This window comes from Leopardus geoffroyi, chromosome C1 (assembly GCF_018350155.1).
Source record: "Leopardus geoffroyi isolate Oge1 chromosome C1, O.geoffroyi_Oge1_pat1.0, whole genome shotgun sequence".
NCBI classification, from domain to species: domain Eukaryota; kingdom Metazoa; phylum Chordata; class Mammalia; order Carnivora; family Felidae; genus Leopardus; species Leopardus geoffroyi.
In genome coordinates this window covers 212,025,176-212,039,875 of record NC_059328.1, presented here as the reverse complement: position 1 = coordinate 212,039,875, position 14,700 = coordinate 212,025,176, and the positions used below count along the sequence as shown (strand labels likewise).

Genomic DNA, 14,700 nt, shown 5'->3' with positions numbered 1-14,700 from the left:
AAGAACATTTCTAATAGGCTCAAAGCTTTCTGTTGTCCTTTCCCACCTTCCTAGGGTGAGATTCTGTTTAGATTTGTTTTTTAAAAAATTATCTGTGGACCAGTGTAGGCTGGGGACTTTGTATGGATGAAATAGACTTAGTATTGGAATCCCAGATGAAGAGCTCTGAGCGTTTTCAAATTAGTTATTGTACGCCCTCCAATAGCTGAAATAATGTGCAATTTACTGTCAGAGAGCTCTAAAGATTTTAGGACCTTTAGACACTAATCTCTTCCCTCAATCATAGAAATTGGAACATGATACTCATCTTTGAAGGCTTTGGCCAGCTTTTCTCTTTTCTTGCTACGCTCGTTAGAATTTTGTCTCTGACATTTTGAGACAATTTTTGAAAGATCATTTCCAAGTTATTTCAAATTACTTTCATTCTTATTTTGATGTCCTTTAATTTATCATATAATCAGGAGTTGAGGCTCACTGCTGCCCTTGGACAGGATAGTTTTAAATCTACTTTACCTCTCAGTCAATATATTCTTTATTAAAAGGCTTAAAAGGATTTAAAAAGGCCATTAAAATGTGTAAGCCTCTGTCTCATTTTGGAATATTGTTTCCGTTGTTTTGTCCACATGGAATATTCAATGTGTCCAAGAGAAAAGATAAGAAAAATAATTCATTTTGTGTTACTTAAATTGGGACGTGGGAGGTCAAAAGTGACCCTGTTTGGGCTCCTTTGCCTTTAACCCCGTATCTTTCCTTCTACCCTTTTTTGTTTTTTTTTAAAAGGCACATTTCAAATAAACATACAACTTTGAAGATTTCTGGGTCAAAAAATACTGCTCTGTCACTGTATCTTCTTACGATTTAATTTCTGAGACAATAAAAATTCCAGTCTAGTTCGATGTCAGTTTTGTAATGGAGAGTCACAGAAGATGTCTCAGAACTTTCCTTGGAAACTTTCTTCTCCACCTGAATCCCTTCCGTATCAGTATCTGGACGGGATGGTCCGCTGCTCTCCCATCTTCCCTTGCTGTCTTGGGTCCCTCTTGACTGTCCAGGTGAGTCCCAGGGGGGCCAGGCAGGGAGGAGGTCAGAGGGGAGGGAGGGGGGGAAGGAGGCCATGGCACTGACCACCCATCCTCACTGTCCTGATCATATTACTTCTCTCCCCCAGACCATTCCTAAAGTGTGATAGGCTAGAGTTTATTTAAGGATTTTATTTATTAAGGAGCCTGCTTGGGATTCTCTCTCCCCCGTTCTCTGCCCCTCCCCCTGCTCTCTCTCTCTTTCTCTCTCTCCAAATAAGTAAATAAACATTAAAAAAAAAAAAAAGATTTTGTGACATTTTGATTTCAGGTCTTCATGGCTTTTTCCAGTGAGTAGAACTGGTCCTACCCGGCTCTGCCCTGTGACCGTGTCCTCCCTGCCACGATGCTCCAGGAACCGCTCTTTGGCTTGCCCGCCATTGCATCAGGGAACCTCTCCTGCCTCCTCCCTCAGTGCAGACCCTTCCTGTCAGATGGAGATCCCATCCTTGTCCTAACCTCTTCGGGGTCTGATTCCTGGCAGCTCCTCTTTCCCAGCAGTGGGTGGGGCTATACTCACTCCCACACCCAGCTCTGGTTCCAGGATCTCCAGCCCAGCTGAGTTCTGATCCCCACCCCGGGGCCAGGAAGGCGCTGGGACGAAAGGGACAGATCTGAGGTTGTCTTGTAGAGGAGGAATGTAGGCATGAGGCGGGCATTCCCACAGATGCTTCCAGGAAGCACAAGCAGGTGGAGAGACCCCTCCAGTTATGAGGCAACTGATGGGAGCCCTCATTAATATGTCCTGCGTGATGAGGTGCAAAACCTGACACAGCGGGGGTGTCAAAAGGAGAACCAATTGGTTTATGACACCGGACAGCCGCACTGACTTGAGTCTGCTTCCCTGATGCACCCCAGCCCTGGCGGGACAGCGTGTGCACCTGCTGTTTGCTCACCAGACACGGATCCGTTGGGTCTGCTTTTCCCATCCCTGAACCCGCCCAGGACGCCAAGCCTCTCCGTGCTGTAGTAGATTCCAGGTATCCCACCTGTGTCCTTTGGATGCCCGTGCGCTAACGAAAGATATAAAATATGATTATGTCAGACAATGGTAACAAAAATAGATCACACTTCGGTTTTCTGTTCATAAAGATTATACCACTGGCCCACCCTCAGTAACTCACCCCCAGCGGTGATTTTCGGGGTGATACTGACAGAGGACCTAAATCATCCGTCGTCTCTTGCCCGACGCCTTCTGTGGTGGGGAGCCCGCATGCGCACGGCAGCTGCTGGGAGATAATGATGCCGTTTGTGTCTGTTGACTGGCCCACACGGGACTCAGTGCCACAGCCTTCCATATATTAACGTGCCAACTGGTGTGTGGCTGACACACAGGCTTTTCTACTTCCCTAATTGCCTGGAAAATTCCATGTTGTTTTTCTGACTCCTTGCCATGAGCACACAAATGCAGACTGTTTTAGAGCTGTAGGTTTTCTGCAGCCTGAAGAAACTGAGTTTCCACAGGCTCCAAAGATCTCTATTGCCTTATCTTAAACGAGGTTCAAGGGCGCCTGGGTGGCTCAGTCGGTTAAGCATGTGACTTCCTTAGCTCGAGTCATGATCTTGCAGTTCGCAAGTTCGAGCCCCATATTGGGCTGTCAGCATGGAGCCCACTTCAGACCCTCTGTCCCTCTCTCTCTGTGCCCCTCCCTTGCTTGTGCTTTCTCTCCCTCTCTCAAAAACGAGTAAACATTGAAAAACAAAAAAAGGTTCAAAGAATCTCCTCCAAATGGGTGATTCAGCTGCCAGATTATCATGATGATTTTCAAGATGATTTTTTTAAAGCTGGAAATGTGTTTAAAGATTAAATTCCACTGTCAGTTTTTAAAAATTGTTTTTTTTTTTAATGTTTATTTGCTTTAGAAAAAGAGAGACAGAGTGTAAGCAGGGGAGGGGGAGAGAGAGAGGAAGACACAGAATCAGAAGCAGGCTCCAGGCTCTGAGCTGTCAGCACAGAGCCCGACGCGGGGCTCCAACTCAACTAACCGTGAGATCATGACCTGAGCCTAAGTCAGACGCTTAACCGACTGAGCCACCCAGGCACCCCAAGATCCACTGTTTGTTTTTATCCTTATAAAACCCCTATAAGTCTTGGTATTGGTGACCTTTCTCTTATAACATTTTATAACACTGACTTATTATTATTATTATCATTGCACTGAATTAACTATGTGATCTGACCTAAACATTTCCTATGTTTTATCCTTTGTCATCATAAAATCTAATTTATGGAAGTGTCCTTTGTAGAAGTGTCCCAATTTTTGCTAACATCAGGTTAAGAATTCTTACGGTTTCATTACTCTCTTATTGATCCTGTTTGTGAGATGCTCCAGAAAGAGAGATTTTTGGCTTTTGATTTCCATCACTTAGACAACAATGTCTGGGCTCCTTGGCATGGACAGCATGGCTTTCCCCACGGACTGGCCTCTACCTGTTGCCCCAGCTTTATTTCCATCACTCTCTAGCTCTTACTTTGTGCTCCACAGTTGGAAGAATCCCAATTTTTTCATGCCTCCGTACCTTTGCTTATGCTATTCCCAACCCCTAGACTGCCTTTCTCTACCTTCTTTTCCAAGACTCCTCTCACTTACTCTTTTTTTTTTTAAATGTTTATTTATTTGAGAAAGAGAGAGAGAGAGAGAGAGACAGAATCCAAAGCAGGCTCCAGGCTCGGAGCTGTCAGCACAGAGCCCGATGTGGGGCTCGAACTCGTGGACCGTGAGATCGTGACCTGAGCCAAAGTTGGATGCTTAACCGACTGAGCCACCCAGGCGCCCCACCTCTGACCTATTCCTTAAGACTCTACACGGACACCATTTCCTCCAGGAGCTGTTCCCTGGCCCCACCTCTGTTACAGCAGGCCTCTCTCTATTAGGGCACTTGCCTCCCCATGCAGAAATAGGCCATGTCCCAGTCTCCTTCCCATGGGCAGGGTGGGATCACTGTGTGCTCCACCGATGCATTGGTGTCACCTGTCAGGGCAGTGTGCCCACAGTGGTGCTGCAGACAGTGATCACCAAAGTCAAGCTATGACAGGATCATTAGGCTCTTCTAATAAACTGAATTAATAGCAGATCAAAGCCGCAGCTATGATTTAAACACTTAAAAACATGTTGCTTCTGATCCCTTGGGTTTCTGGGTCTCTTTCCTCTGTAATCCCAGTTAAAAAATACCGCATTCAATAAATATAGTGAAACGCATAAAATATTCCTTTTCATTTCTTCCTTCCTTTCTTTCTTTCTTTCTTTCTTTCTTTCTTTCTTTCTTTCTTTCTTTCTTTCTTTTTTTAATTTCAAGACCGTGTACAGTTCTTGCCAAAATCAAAAGAGCTGAGAAGAGTAAAGCATTTGTGTGTGTGTGTGTGTGTGTGTGTGTGTGTGTGTTTCACGAGTTTCTGGTCATTCATTCTTGTTTTAAGATGACATAATTTCATAGCCATTGACAAAGTCGTGGAATAAATACTCTGGAGGAGACCGTCTGGGATTTTAATGTGCCAACCAAACACCTGGGGCCCTTGTTAAGAATGCAGATTCTGGCTCAGTACATCTGGTGGGAGGCCTGTGATCGTGCATTTCTAAGAAGCTCCAGGGGATGTCTTCGTTCCCCGTCCACCGACCACATGTAGAGTAGGGAGGCAGTAGCATTCAGATGCTGTGTCTGTATTTTTATCCGGTAAGACTTTTAAAGCAAAAGCGTTTCCTTCTGTTTCAAAATACTCCAGTGAACGAGCACCGCAGATGACTTGGTAATAGGAAACTTGAGCAAAGCTCACACTGTTGTGTGTCTAGGCTTATGTGGGACGTGTTGGGGTCCAGGCACGCTCGTGTTGCATAAACAAGATGTGTGGCATCCTGTCCACTTTTGGCTCTTTTTCCTGGTGGGCAGATTTAGAGCGAAAGAGGACACATGTCATTATTCTCTTTGATAAAATTTCATCGAGAATAGTTGGTCGTCTCAGGGCATTCCTCACACTGATTCATTATCTCCTGTTCCCATTGAGTGAGGAGTAGGATATCCTGGTATCCGGAGATCAGGCAGTCTTTCTCACTGGTTCCAGAAAACCCCTGTGCCTTAGTTCCCCAGAGCTACCAACAACTCCCACAGACTGGGAGGCTTTAAACAATCGGTTTATTCTCTTACCGTTCTGGAAGCCAGAAGTTGAGATTAAGGCGTCAGTACAGCTATATGGCCATGCTCCCTCCAAAGACTTCAAGAGAGAATGCTTTGCTTTTTTCGGCATCTGGTGGCTTCTGGAATTCCTTGGCTTGTGGCTGCGTCACCCCGATCTCTACCTACATCCTCACATTGCTTCCCCCTAGTTCCCCCCCCCCCCCCCCCCCCGCCGCCCCAGACTTGCATCTCTGTGTTTCTGATTTCCCTCTCACATCTAACGACACTGGTCCTTCAACCCAGGACTGATCTTACTCCCAGATCCTTAGTAACGTCTGCCAAGACCCGCTTTCCAAGTAAGGTCACATTCACAGGTATTCGGGGTTGGGACTTGCACACATTTGGGGGTGGGGGCTGTTCAATCCACTGCACCCTGGTTCCTTGAGTCCACTGGGAATTCAAGACATCAAGGTTGTTGCAAACCCCCTATTCTGTGCAGAGTAGACAGGAGCACTTTGTACCCGTGTGTTGGAGGAGGGGGGTTAGGAAGGTGTTGATATCATCTTTCCAGCCCTCCAAGTTATCTTTTTTTTTTTTTTTTCAACGTTTATTTATTTTTGGGACAGAGAGAGACAAAGCATGAACGGGGGAGGGGCAGAGAGAGAGGGAGACACAGAATCGGAAACAGGCTCCAGGCTCTGAGCCATCAGCCCAGAGCCTGACGCGGGGCTCGAACTCGCGGACCACGAGATCGTGACCTGGCTGAAGTCGGACGCCCAACCGACTGCGCCACCCAGGCGCCCCCCTCCAAGTTATCTTAATGATAAATGGAGAAACAAGAGTGGACAGGTACTAGATTTTTATATGTGGCAGAACCTGCGTGTAGACGTGTTAAAGCTTTCGTTTTCTCTTTGCAACTATGAGATACCTGTTATTGATATTACAGATTCTTCATTTACAAGACATTTTCTTATATATAATCGGTCTTCATTTCTTCCTCTTTTTCTCTTTTTTTCTGTTTCTCTGCCCCTGTACCAATCTCTTCATTCCTCTTTATCCTCCCTTTCTGACCACCAGCTGACCAACCTCCCTAGTTGTCCACCCAGCTGACTTACTCAGTTTTTTTTTTGCTCTCCCTCATTTCAGAAAATACTAAGGCATTTTTCAAGAACATGGATTGTTAGTGTCTGTAAGTCTTGAGCAACAGTTCATTAATTACTCAGATACAAAGAATTTAGAAGCCAATGCTGATTGATGAGAAGGTAAGGTCTTTCTAAGGCAGAAAAGATCAATCGATAGATCAAAAATTCGGTATAGACACCTTTTCAGTTTCCAGCTGGTTGCACAAAGTGTGACGTATTCTCCTCGTATAGTATAAGTTTCGTGTTCCACTAAGCATCTGCTTGGCTAGCTAGTTTTACAGCGGGGCAAGATGGTGGATGTAAAAGTAATTCTTTTTTCTTTTTAATGTTTATTTATTTTGAGAGAGAGAGAGCAAGCTCACAAGCAGGGGAGGGACAGAGAGAGGGGGGAGAGAGATCCCAAGCAGGCTCCACTCTGTCAGCACAGAGCCCGGACACAGGGCTCAAACTTACAAACCATGAGATCATGACCTGAGCCTAAATCAAGAGCCAGACGTTTCACCAACTGAGCCAGCCAGGTGCCTCAAGTAAAGTTAAGTCTTAATTGTATCATTTCTGTAAAATCTCTTGCAGATGTAAAGAAATGGCTGTTTGCCATTAGATAGGTAGGGAATCTGGTCTTCTCTTTCAAAGAGATGGCGAGGTAACAAATGAGTTAACAAGCAGCTACTGGAAAATTCATGGAGTGCAAAGGGCTTAGTGCCTTCTAGGATGGTTCAGTGTATCCTAACATATTGGCTGTGGCCATCCCACGCGATTTAGCTGTTTTGTTTTAGGTTTCATCTCAGGATCTGGAATTGGTTGAAACCAAACTTTCCAGAAATCAATATCAGTGCATAGATAGGTTTCCAAGACTGTAATTGTGTCCGCAGAAAGGAATATGCAATTATTTCATGGGTAGAGAATGAGAGCTAAACCAGAATAAAAAAGATTTTAAATGTCTGCTTTTAAAGATGAGAAGGTGTATCTTGTGCCAGACCTACTGCTATGGAAATATCCCACCACCAAAGAAAATGTGCTACTTTGGGTTTTCAAATTATTTGGTCTTAACCTAGGGATTTATGTGTAGGTAGTAGATCCTTTAGTAAAATAATGGACAGCCACTTATTTCTTTAGGTACTTCCCTATGTCTCCATTTACACGAACTCCATTGTGGAAAAAGAGATAATGCAGTATACAGTATGGTGTTTGAGGGGAGACCAGACTCTGTCTGCCTAGAGAAAATCCAGGCTCTGTGGCTTTGGGCAAAGTACTTCTATCCTCTGTGCTCAGTTATCTCATCCATCAAATGGGACTTTCCGCGTCTCGATGTTATAGGGAGGATGGAATGGTTAAATGAGAAAATGCATGTGAGATGGTAAGCAGAGACTTGCCCTGAGGCAGCCCCATTCCGTAGAAATATAAAATGGACCACACTGGCAATTTTAGACTCTTGAAGAGCCTCATTAAAAAGTGACAAGAAACAGGTGAAAATAATTTCAGGAATACATTTTATTGAACCCAATATATTCCAAATATTTTCATTTCAACATGTGATCAGAATTACGAATGTGGTACAGTACTTTCCTGATCTCTGGCTGCCACCCGTGGTGATTCAGATTCACTTGGTCTGGGGTCCAGCCCCGTCTGGGCGTATTTGCAGAGCTCCCAGCTGGTTCTCGTGTACAGACCAGGAGTCAGCCCAGTGTCCTAGGCAAATCTCCTTACTACCCCTTTCCATGAAATAGATGATGCTACTGGCTGGAGCCATTTCACAATGTTACTGCTAAGAATGAAACGGGATCCTGATAATGAAACGTATTGCGAAATATAAAATGCCGCAGGAAGGGAAGAGCTTCTGGGTATTCGTATTTATGTCAAAATGTGGTCCTTCCCAGTGGACCCTCCTCCCAGAAGGTCTGCTAAGGATCTGTGTGGTCTTGTCCTTGATTCTAACTACTTCCCGTCCTTTTCTTGAAAGGAGGTGCTTTTTTTTTTTTTTTTTTGCCTCTGAAACTGATTTTTCCTGAGCACTGCCTTTGTGCCAGGCTGGATGGATAACGGACAGAGCATGATTTTGGAAGTAATACTCAGTAGAGGCAAGTGCCAGGCCCATCTGCTTATTAGCATTCTCTGGGGCTTCGTTTGCTGGTCCGTGACTGGATGCCATGTACGAGGCTGGGCTTTTGTGAGGACTGATAGAAATAATGGACACACGCACTTAGCTTGGGTCTAGACTCCGCTACAGGCATTCTGTTGGGCCCTGTGCCATGTGTGGTTCCTGATGACTCGGGAACCGGCCGTACCTGTGGTAGTTAGGCTAAGTCACTGGTGGCACTTGAACGATCGCATTAGCTGGTGAGCACACACGTCCCCAGAGCCCGCACTCCTTGGCCCTACTCTCCCACGCATTTACAGAGGAACTCTTTTTTTCCTTTGCACACACGAGATCCCAAGAGATTTGGCCTAATCCATGTTCAAATGGACTGTTTCCTCTGTCCTGAGGGGAGAGATTGGGTTTAGCGTGGCTGAATTGGTTATTCAACTTTTAACTGCCTTCCGCTGGAAGCACACCCGGGGTTGCTGATTGAATCTGCCCTCGGGAGGGCGGCCCTGCCTTTCTAGCTGGTGCTTCTTGAGGGAGCTGGGCCCCCATCAGACAGGATTCGGGGCTAAAGGAAGTGCCCCCATCTCCCTGGCTAACGGAAATTCTTTCCTCTTATTCTCAAATCGAGGTAAATTAAGCAGTAACATGTTGCAGCAAACATTGTGGGCTTTCTTGCACAAAGAGGTTTCTCAAAAGTCCACTGGCCGATTAAAAAAAAAAAAAAGAGCAAAACCACCTGACTTATTCTACGAATGCACCCATGGGTGTACCAAGCGTCTCATGGGGGCATGGCGATCACCTGACAGGCTTACCACAACTTCTGTGGACTGTTCGAGGACTCTGTCAGAGCGGTACGCATGGTTCTGTGATGGCAGACCGTTTCGTCTGTGCCTCCCTGTTTTTCTAGGTGAAGTAATTCAGACCCAGAGAGGTAGGGATCTGCTTAAAGCCAAGAACCGGTAACATGTGATGCGGGAGCCTAAGGCAGGCTGACAGGCCACAAACACCTCCGCCCCCGCCCCAGGGGGGATTTGTGTGGTATTCCTTGGGCACTCCTGACTGCCCAAGAACGAAGGAAAGGGGTAAACAAATGGTTGATAGAGATCCTAGTCCTATGGGACCCAGGTCTCCATCACCCCTCCATAGCGATGTGGGAAACAGAGGCAGAAGGAAATGGCAGATAGAACTAAATTTCCTTGTAACCTGCAGCCCACTGACAAATCTTTGAGGCCTGCAGAGTAAAAGGTTTCTCTAGGAACTCTTTACTGTCTTAATGTTAATGCTTTGCTTGAGGGAAAACAGCCGTAGCTTGACAATAGATAGGCCTCCAGTATCCTGTGAGTCATCTGTAGCATATGAAAATCTCACTGGAAACTTCCCCTGGACTTGACCTCCTCCAGCCCCATAGTTTATTACCAGTCTCTCCTCATGGTCCCTGGGCAGCTCTTCCTGCCCACGGGTCCTGTCCCAAAAGAAAATCACCTTTTGGTCCCAAAGACGTCTTCAAGAATTTTTTCTTGGCTGTCGGCTCTGGACCCCATGAACCCCGTTGTCACCCCAAAAAACCTCATCAATATGTACAGATAGCATTTGTGAATGACCTCCCTAGTCAGGTGGCTAAGAAATGCTTCACGTGGGCGATTTCATTTCATCCCATCCCTGTGAGTTAAGCTCTAATATTATGCCCATTTGATGGGTCAACTAGGAGAGTGGGTCACTTCTCCCAGGTTCCCCATCTAGAAGCAATAAAGACAAGATGAGAGCCCGAGACTCTCAGCAGGGCATTTCGGAGCAAGCACCTCCCTTATTGTGTTTATGTAACTGGGAGGCTCACTATGATAATGAACAATTTACTGTGGGTTCAGAGCAACAGGGGAGATGCCTTAAGATAGTGTATAATTAATTCCTAACGAGTGACACGGTCAATAATTGCTATATGCATCCAGACTAATTTGAGTCCAATATATTTTTAAAAATAAAATAAAACATACGGTTGGCTAATCACAGCTTCACAACCCTCTCCGTTTTCTACCAGGAAGTCAATTCTTAGTCTATTTTTAGTCGTATTGTTGCATATGCCGCGCATATCAAACACTTCTCAAAAACATTGACATTTACAACATAGCTTTGTCTGGCTAATTGGTAGCTGTCCCACAGCAATTTGTGCAGGGGCCATTAGGAGGCAATTTGGTTGAAAGGTCATCCATAAGAAGGCTGAACCAGGGGCACCTGGGTGGCTCTGTCCTTTAAGCGTCTGATGTCAGCTCAGGTCCCGATCTCACGGTTTGTGAGTTCGAGTCCCTGTGCTGACAGCTCAGAGCCTGGAGCCCGCTTGGGATTCTGTGTCTCCCTCTCTGTCTGCCCCTCCCCAACTCATGCTGTCTCCCCCCCTGCCCCCATCTCAAAGTAAACAAATAAGTTTAAAAATAAAAATAGAAATTTATCATCTCTGGAGCATGTTTCTGCCTCATTTTGTGGTTAAAGGGAGGAATCTTAGTCCTAAAGAGGTTATGCTCTGTGGACACTTGACGTCTGATGGACAAGGTTTATTCTACCTGCCTGTCCGCCCTGACGTGTGAACACCGGGGTAGCACCCTCCTCATCCGGGTCCTTGGTCCTGAGAGACTGGTGAAAATCTTTTCCGAAACTGAGAGGGACTCTGAGGCTCCAGCCCCTGAGAGATGACATTTTCTGCGATCCTTCATGAAGGTTGTACGGAAGCCGTCCTGTCTTCCGTGCTGCATGGCAAGTCGAAATCCGTTTTGCTGGCCTGGCTCCTCCCAGGATGCTCTGGGCCTGCTTTTGCCCACTCTGAGCAGCGGTTTTGACTCTAATTGTCAGGGGGAGGCCTCCCAAGACAGATGCTATATATAACATTACCGAAGGGGTTCTTTTCCTGTGGATTGTATTGAGATGGCAGAGAGATTTGATGAGCATGACTGAGCCCGCAGCCCATGAAGGGAACACAGACCTCTCCCCGCCTAATTACAGTCGGCACCCGAAGTAATGCAGAAGAGCCCTTCACATCCACCTTTCCTTGCTCTTCCCTGAGGAACATGCACAAGCTTTGAACTAGTTTGGGGAGGAGCTGTCTCTGCCCAGTCTCACCCTCCTCCTCACCTGCAGGCCCGTGTCATTCTTCCATCATCTTTTTGCTTCCAGACCCTAATTACCGAGTCTCCGGCCAGGCTCTGCGCTCGTTTCCTATTGCTGTTGTCACAAATTGCCACGAATTCGATGGCTTAAAAGGACACATTTATCACGGTACGGTCCTGTAGGCCGAGGTCGGGAATGGTCCTCAGTGAGCTGAAATCAAGGTGACAGCATGGCTCTGTTTCGTTCTGGAAGATCTAGGGGAGAACCCATTTCCTTGCCTCTTCCGTCTTTGTGAGGCTGCCTGCATCCCTTGACACGTGTCCCCTCCCCCTGTCTTCAAAGCCAGCGATGGCTGACCACATCTGTCACCAGGTATCTCGCTGACACTCCCTCTCTGTCCTCCTTTTCCACCATCAAGGATCCTGATGATTACGTCGGGCCCACCTGAATAATGCAGGGTAATCCTCCTATGTATTTTTAACGTTTTTATTTATTTTTGAGAGCAAGAGACAGAGACACACAGAGCAGAACTGGGGGAGGGGCAGAGAGGGAGACACAGAATCGGAAGCAGGCTCCAGACTCTGAGCTGTCAGCACAGAACCCGATGCTCTGTGGCTCGATGCGGGGCTCGAACTCACAAACCATGAAATCATGACCTGAGCTGAAGTCGACGCTTAACCGGCTGAGCCACCCAGGCGCCCCGGTCATTTTCATATTTTAAGGCTGATGGATTAGCACCCTGCAAATCCAGAATCTGTGAAAATGTTACATTTCATGGTAGAGGGAAGTTAGCCAATGGAAGTAAAGTTTCCAGAAGGTGAGATGTGGACATCTTTGAGGGGCCATTATTCTGCCTCCCATAGGCTCCACACAGCCCTCTGCTCATGGTCTAAAAGCACCAGTTGGAGACTAAGAGAAGGCATTTGAAGCTGGTGATGGAGAGCACAGCCTCTTGCATCCGAGGGCCTGGGGTTTGTTGCCTTCGTAAGTTACTGTCTTTGTGACTTTGGGCAAACTCTAGCTTCTCTGTGCCTCTGGTCCTCAAACTACAAAATGGACGCGATAATAGGACTGCCCTCATAGAGTCAATGTGGTTCTTTTTTTTTTTTTTTTTTTAATTTTTTTTTCAACGTTTATTTATTTTTGGGACAGAGAGAGACAGAGCATGAACGGGGGAGGGGCAGAGAGAGAGGGAGACACAGAATCGGAAACAGGCTCCAGGCTCTGAGCCATCAGCCCAGAGCCTGACGCGGGGCTCGAACTCACGGACCGCGAGATCGTGACCTGGCTGAAGTCGGACGCTTAACCGACTGCGCCACCCAGGCGCCCCAGTCAATGTGGTTCTAAATAAGGTAATACCTAGCGTTATGGGCCATAGTTAGAGCTAATAATCCTAGCTGTAGTACTTACTGAACTGTTGTCATTGATTACCCGGGGAATGGCTGTGTCCTGTGTGGCTTAGTGTCTGCACCACCTAAGCTGGCTTTTGCATCCTCTGGGCGGAGGCCAAATTGTTTCCCACGTTTGCTTACAGAGGAGTGGAAAAGCCCTTTCAGAAACTTTATTTATATTTGCTACCCTGTCCTGACATTGGATACTGAGATATATGTCATATATATCAATATGTATTAATATGTATATCATATATACGTATCGATATATACATCTATATCATATATACATACCATATATATATCAGCTATATACGTATATTTTTTAATGTTTATTTTTATTTTTGAGACAATGTGAGAGACAGAGTGCAAGCGGGGGCAGACAGAGGGAGACACCAAATCTGAAGCGAGCTCCAGGCTCTGAGCTGTCAGCACAAAGCCCGATGTGGGGCTCGAACTCACGAACCCCTAATCGGCTCATGACTTGAGCCAATGGCGGATGCCCAACTGACTGAGCCACTCAGGTGCTCCTGATTATATATATTTACTCCATATCCAGGGTCCTGTGTTCACACCAGGTTGGAGATCCCTTTCCATCCCCTCCATCTGTGTGGGGAGGAAGCCCTTGTTCATCAGTTTCACCAACTGCTTGGGTTGTGCAGAACATGGGCTATCTCTTGGATAACAGCCCACTTGAGGATTTATTCAGTAGAAACAGATTAACTGTATATTCTGAGACGTACTCACAGTGCAATGGGTCTGTTTGATGGAATAAATGTCTGCACAGCCGCCAGACCTTGTTCTGTGATGCTGGACTTCATTGGGCATTGGGCCTGCTAAGAGCCGGTAAGTGTAGGGAAGGGGTTTCGACTTAGAACCTTTTGTTGCCGATCGTCCCTTGCGCAGGGGCCTCTAACACTGAACCCGATTTTACTAGCTGTCCGTCCCCACAGCAGGCCTGGAGTGGACTTCATCTGAGTTCCAGGGCTTTTAGAGGACTAAACCATCCTGGACAGTCACAGGATCATAGATCTCCTTCTTTACGAGCGGGCGTAGAGAGTGATTTCTCTGAATTCTACAACCGTTAATGAAAGAAGAGGAAATCCAGTGTGCGCCTGAATGTCTTCACATACTATAAAAATGTTGCCCGTGCCAGAAGTAAGAAGGATGCTTTATTTATTGATTGATTTATTTATTACCCGAGAGCCTTGTTTTTATCTTCTGGGAAAAAAAAAAACAAAACACTGGATCATGAGGGAGTCCTCATTTCCTTTTGGGTTTTCTGGTTCCCTTTACTCAAAATGTTGTTTGATGTGATGAAAAGAACCTATTTTAAATTGTGAACTAGCATTTCATGAAACCGTTAACATATATGACCTTGTCAACCGTTATAACTCTCTTAAAATGGAGTGTGGAGATGAACGTCCAAGTACGAATGTGGTGTTCTAGTTTTGCAATACAGGAAGAAAAACTTCTGTGAAGACGAGAGGGGATGATTCAAATGTGAATGAGATCAGTGGAGTGTTTCTCCCAATCATTTTATACTTTCAGTTTGATCCTTTCAGGCAATGACTAAGAGGCAGCTCTTCTGGAAAGGAACCCCGGATTTCAAGCTCTGGTGGAATGGTGTCCCTCTTTGCGTCATCTCTGCTCGGGATAAATTTTAACTCACGGTTGGACAGTCACGTTCAGTCAGGATGCTGTTCTAAAATGGGATTGAAATTTTACGTTAATACGCTTACTCCAGATTTCTAACCATGTGAACTCTCCCCCTTCTCTGAATTTCTTATGTTATC

General features: G+C 46.0%; 1 protein-coding gene across 5 annotated transcripts in view; it reads left to right on the top strand.

The window, feature by feature from the left end:
• The window catches only part of PID1 (phosphotyrosine interaction domain containing 1), a 231,459-nt gene that overhangs the window by 148,689 nt on the left and 68,070 nt on the right, over nt 1–14,700 (top strand). Inside the window, exon 3 of one of the 5 annotated variants that reach the window (XR_006713212.1) lies at nt 781–1,052. The exons of 3 other annotated variants lie outside the window; for them this stretch is intronic. Coding sequence is in view for 1 of the 2 variants with exons in the window: in XM_045481579.1 (XP_045337535.1) it covers nt 996–1,052 (57 nt within the window). In the remaining variant the exon portion in view is untranslated. Of the gene's footprint in view, nt 1–780; nt 1,053–14,700 lie in introns of those variants that run through there. One more of the 5 variants, XM_045481579.1, reaches the window with a different exon arrangement.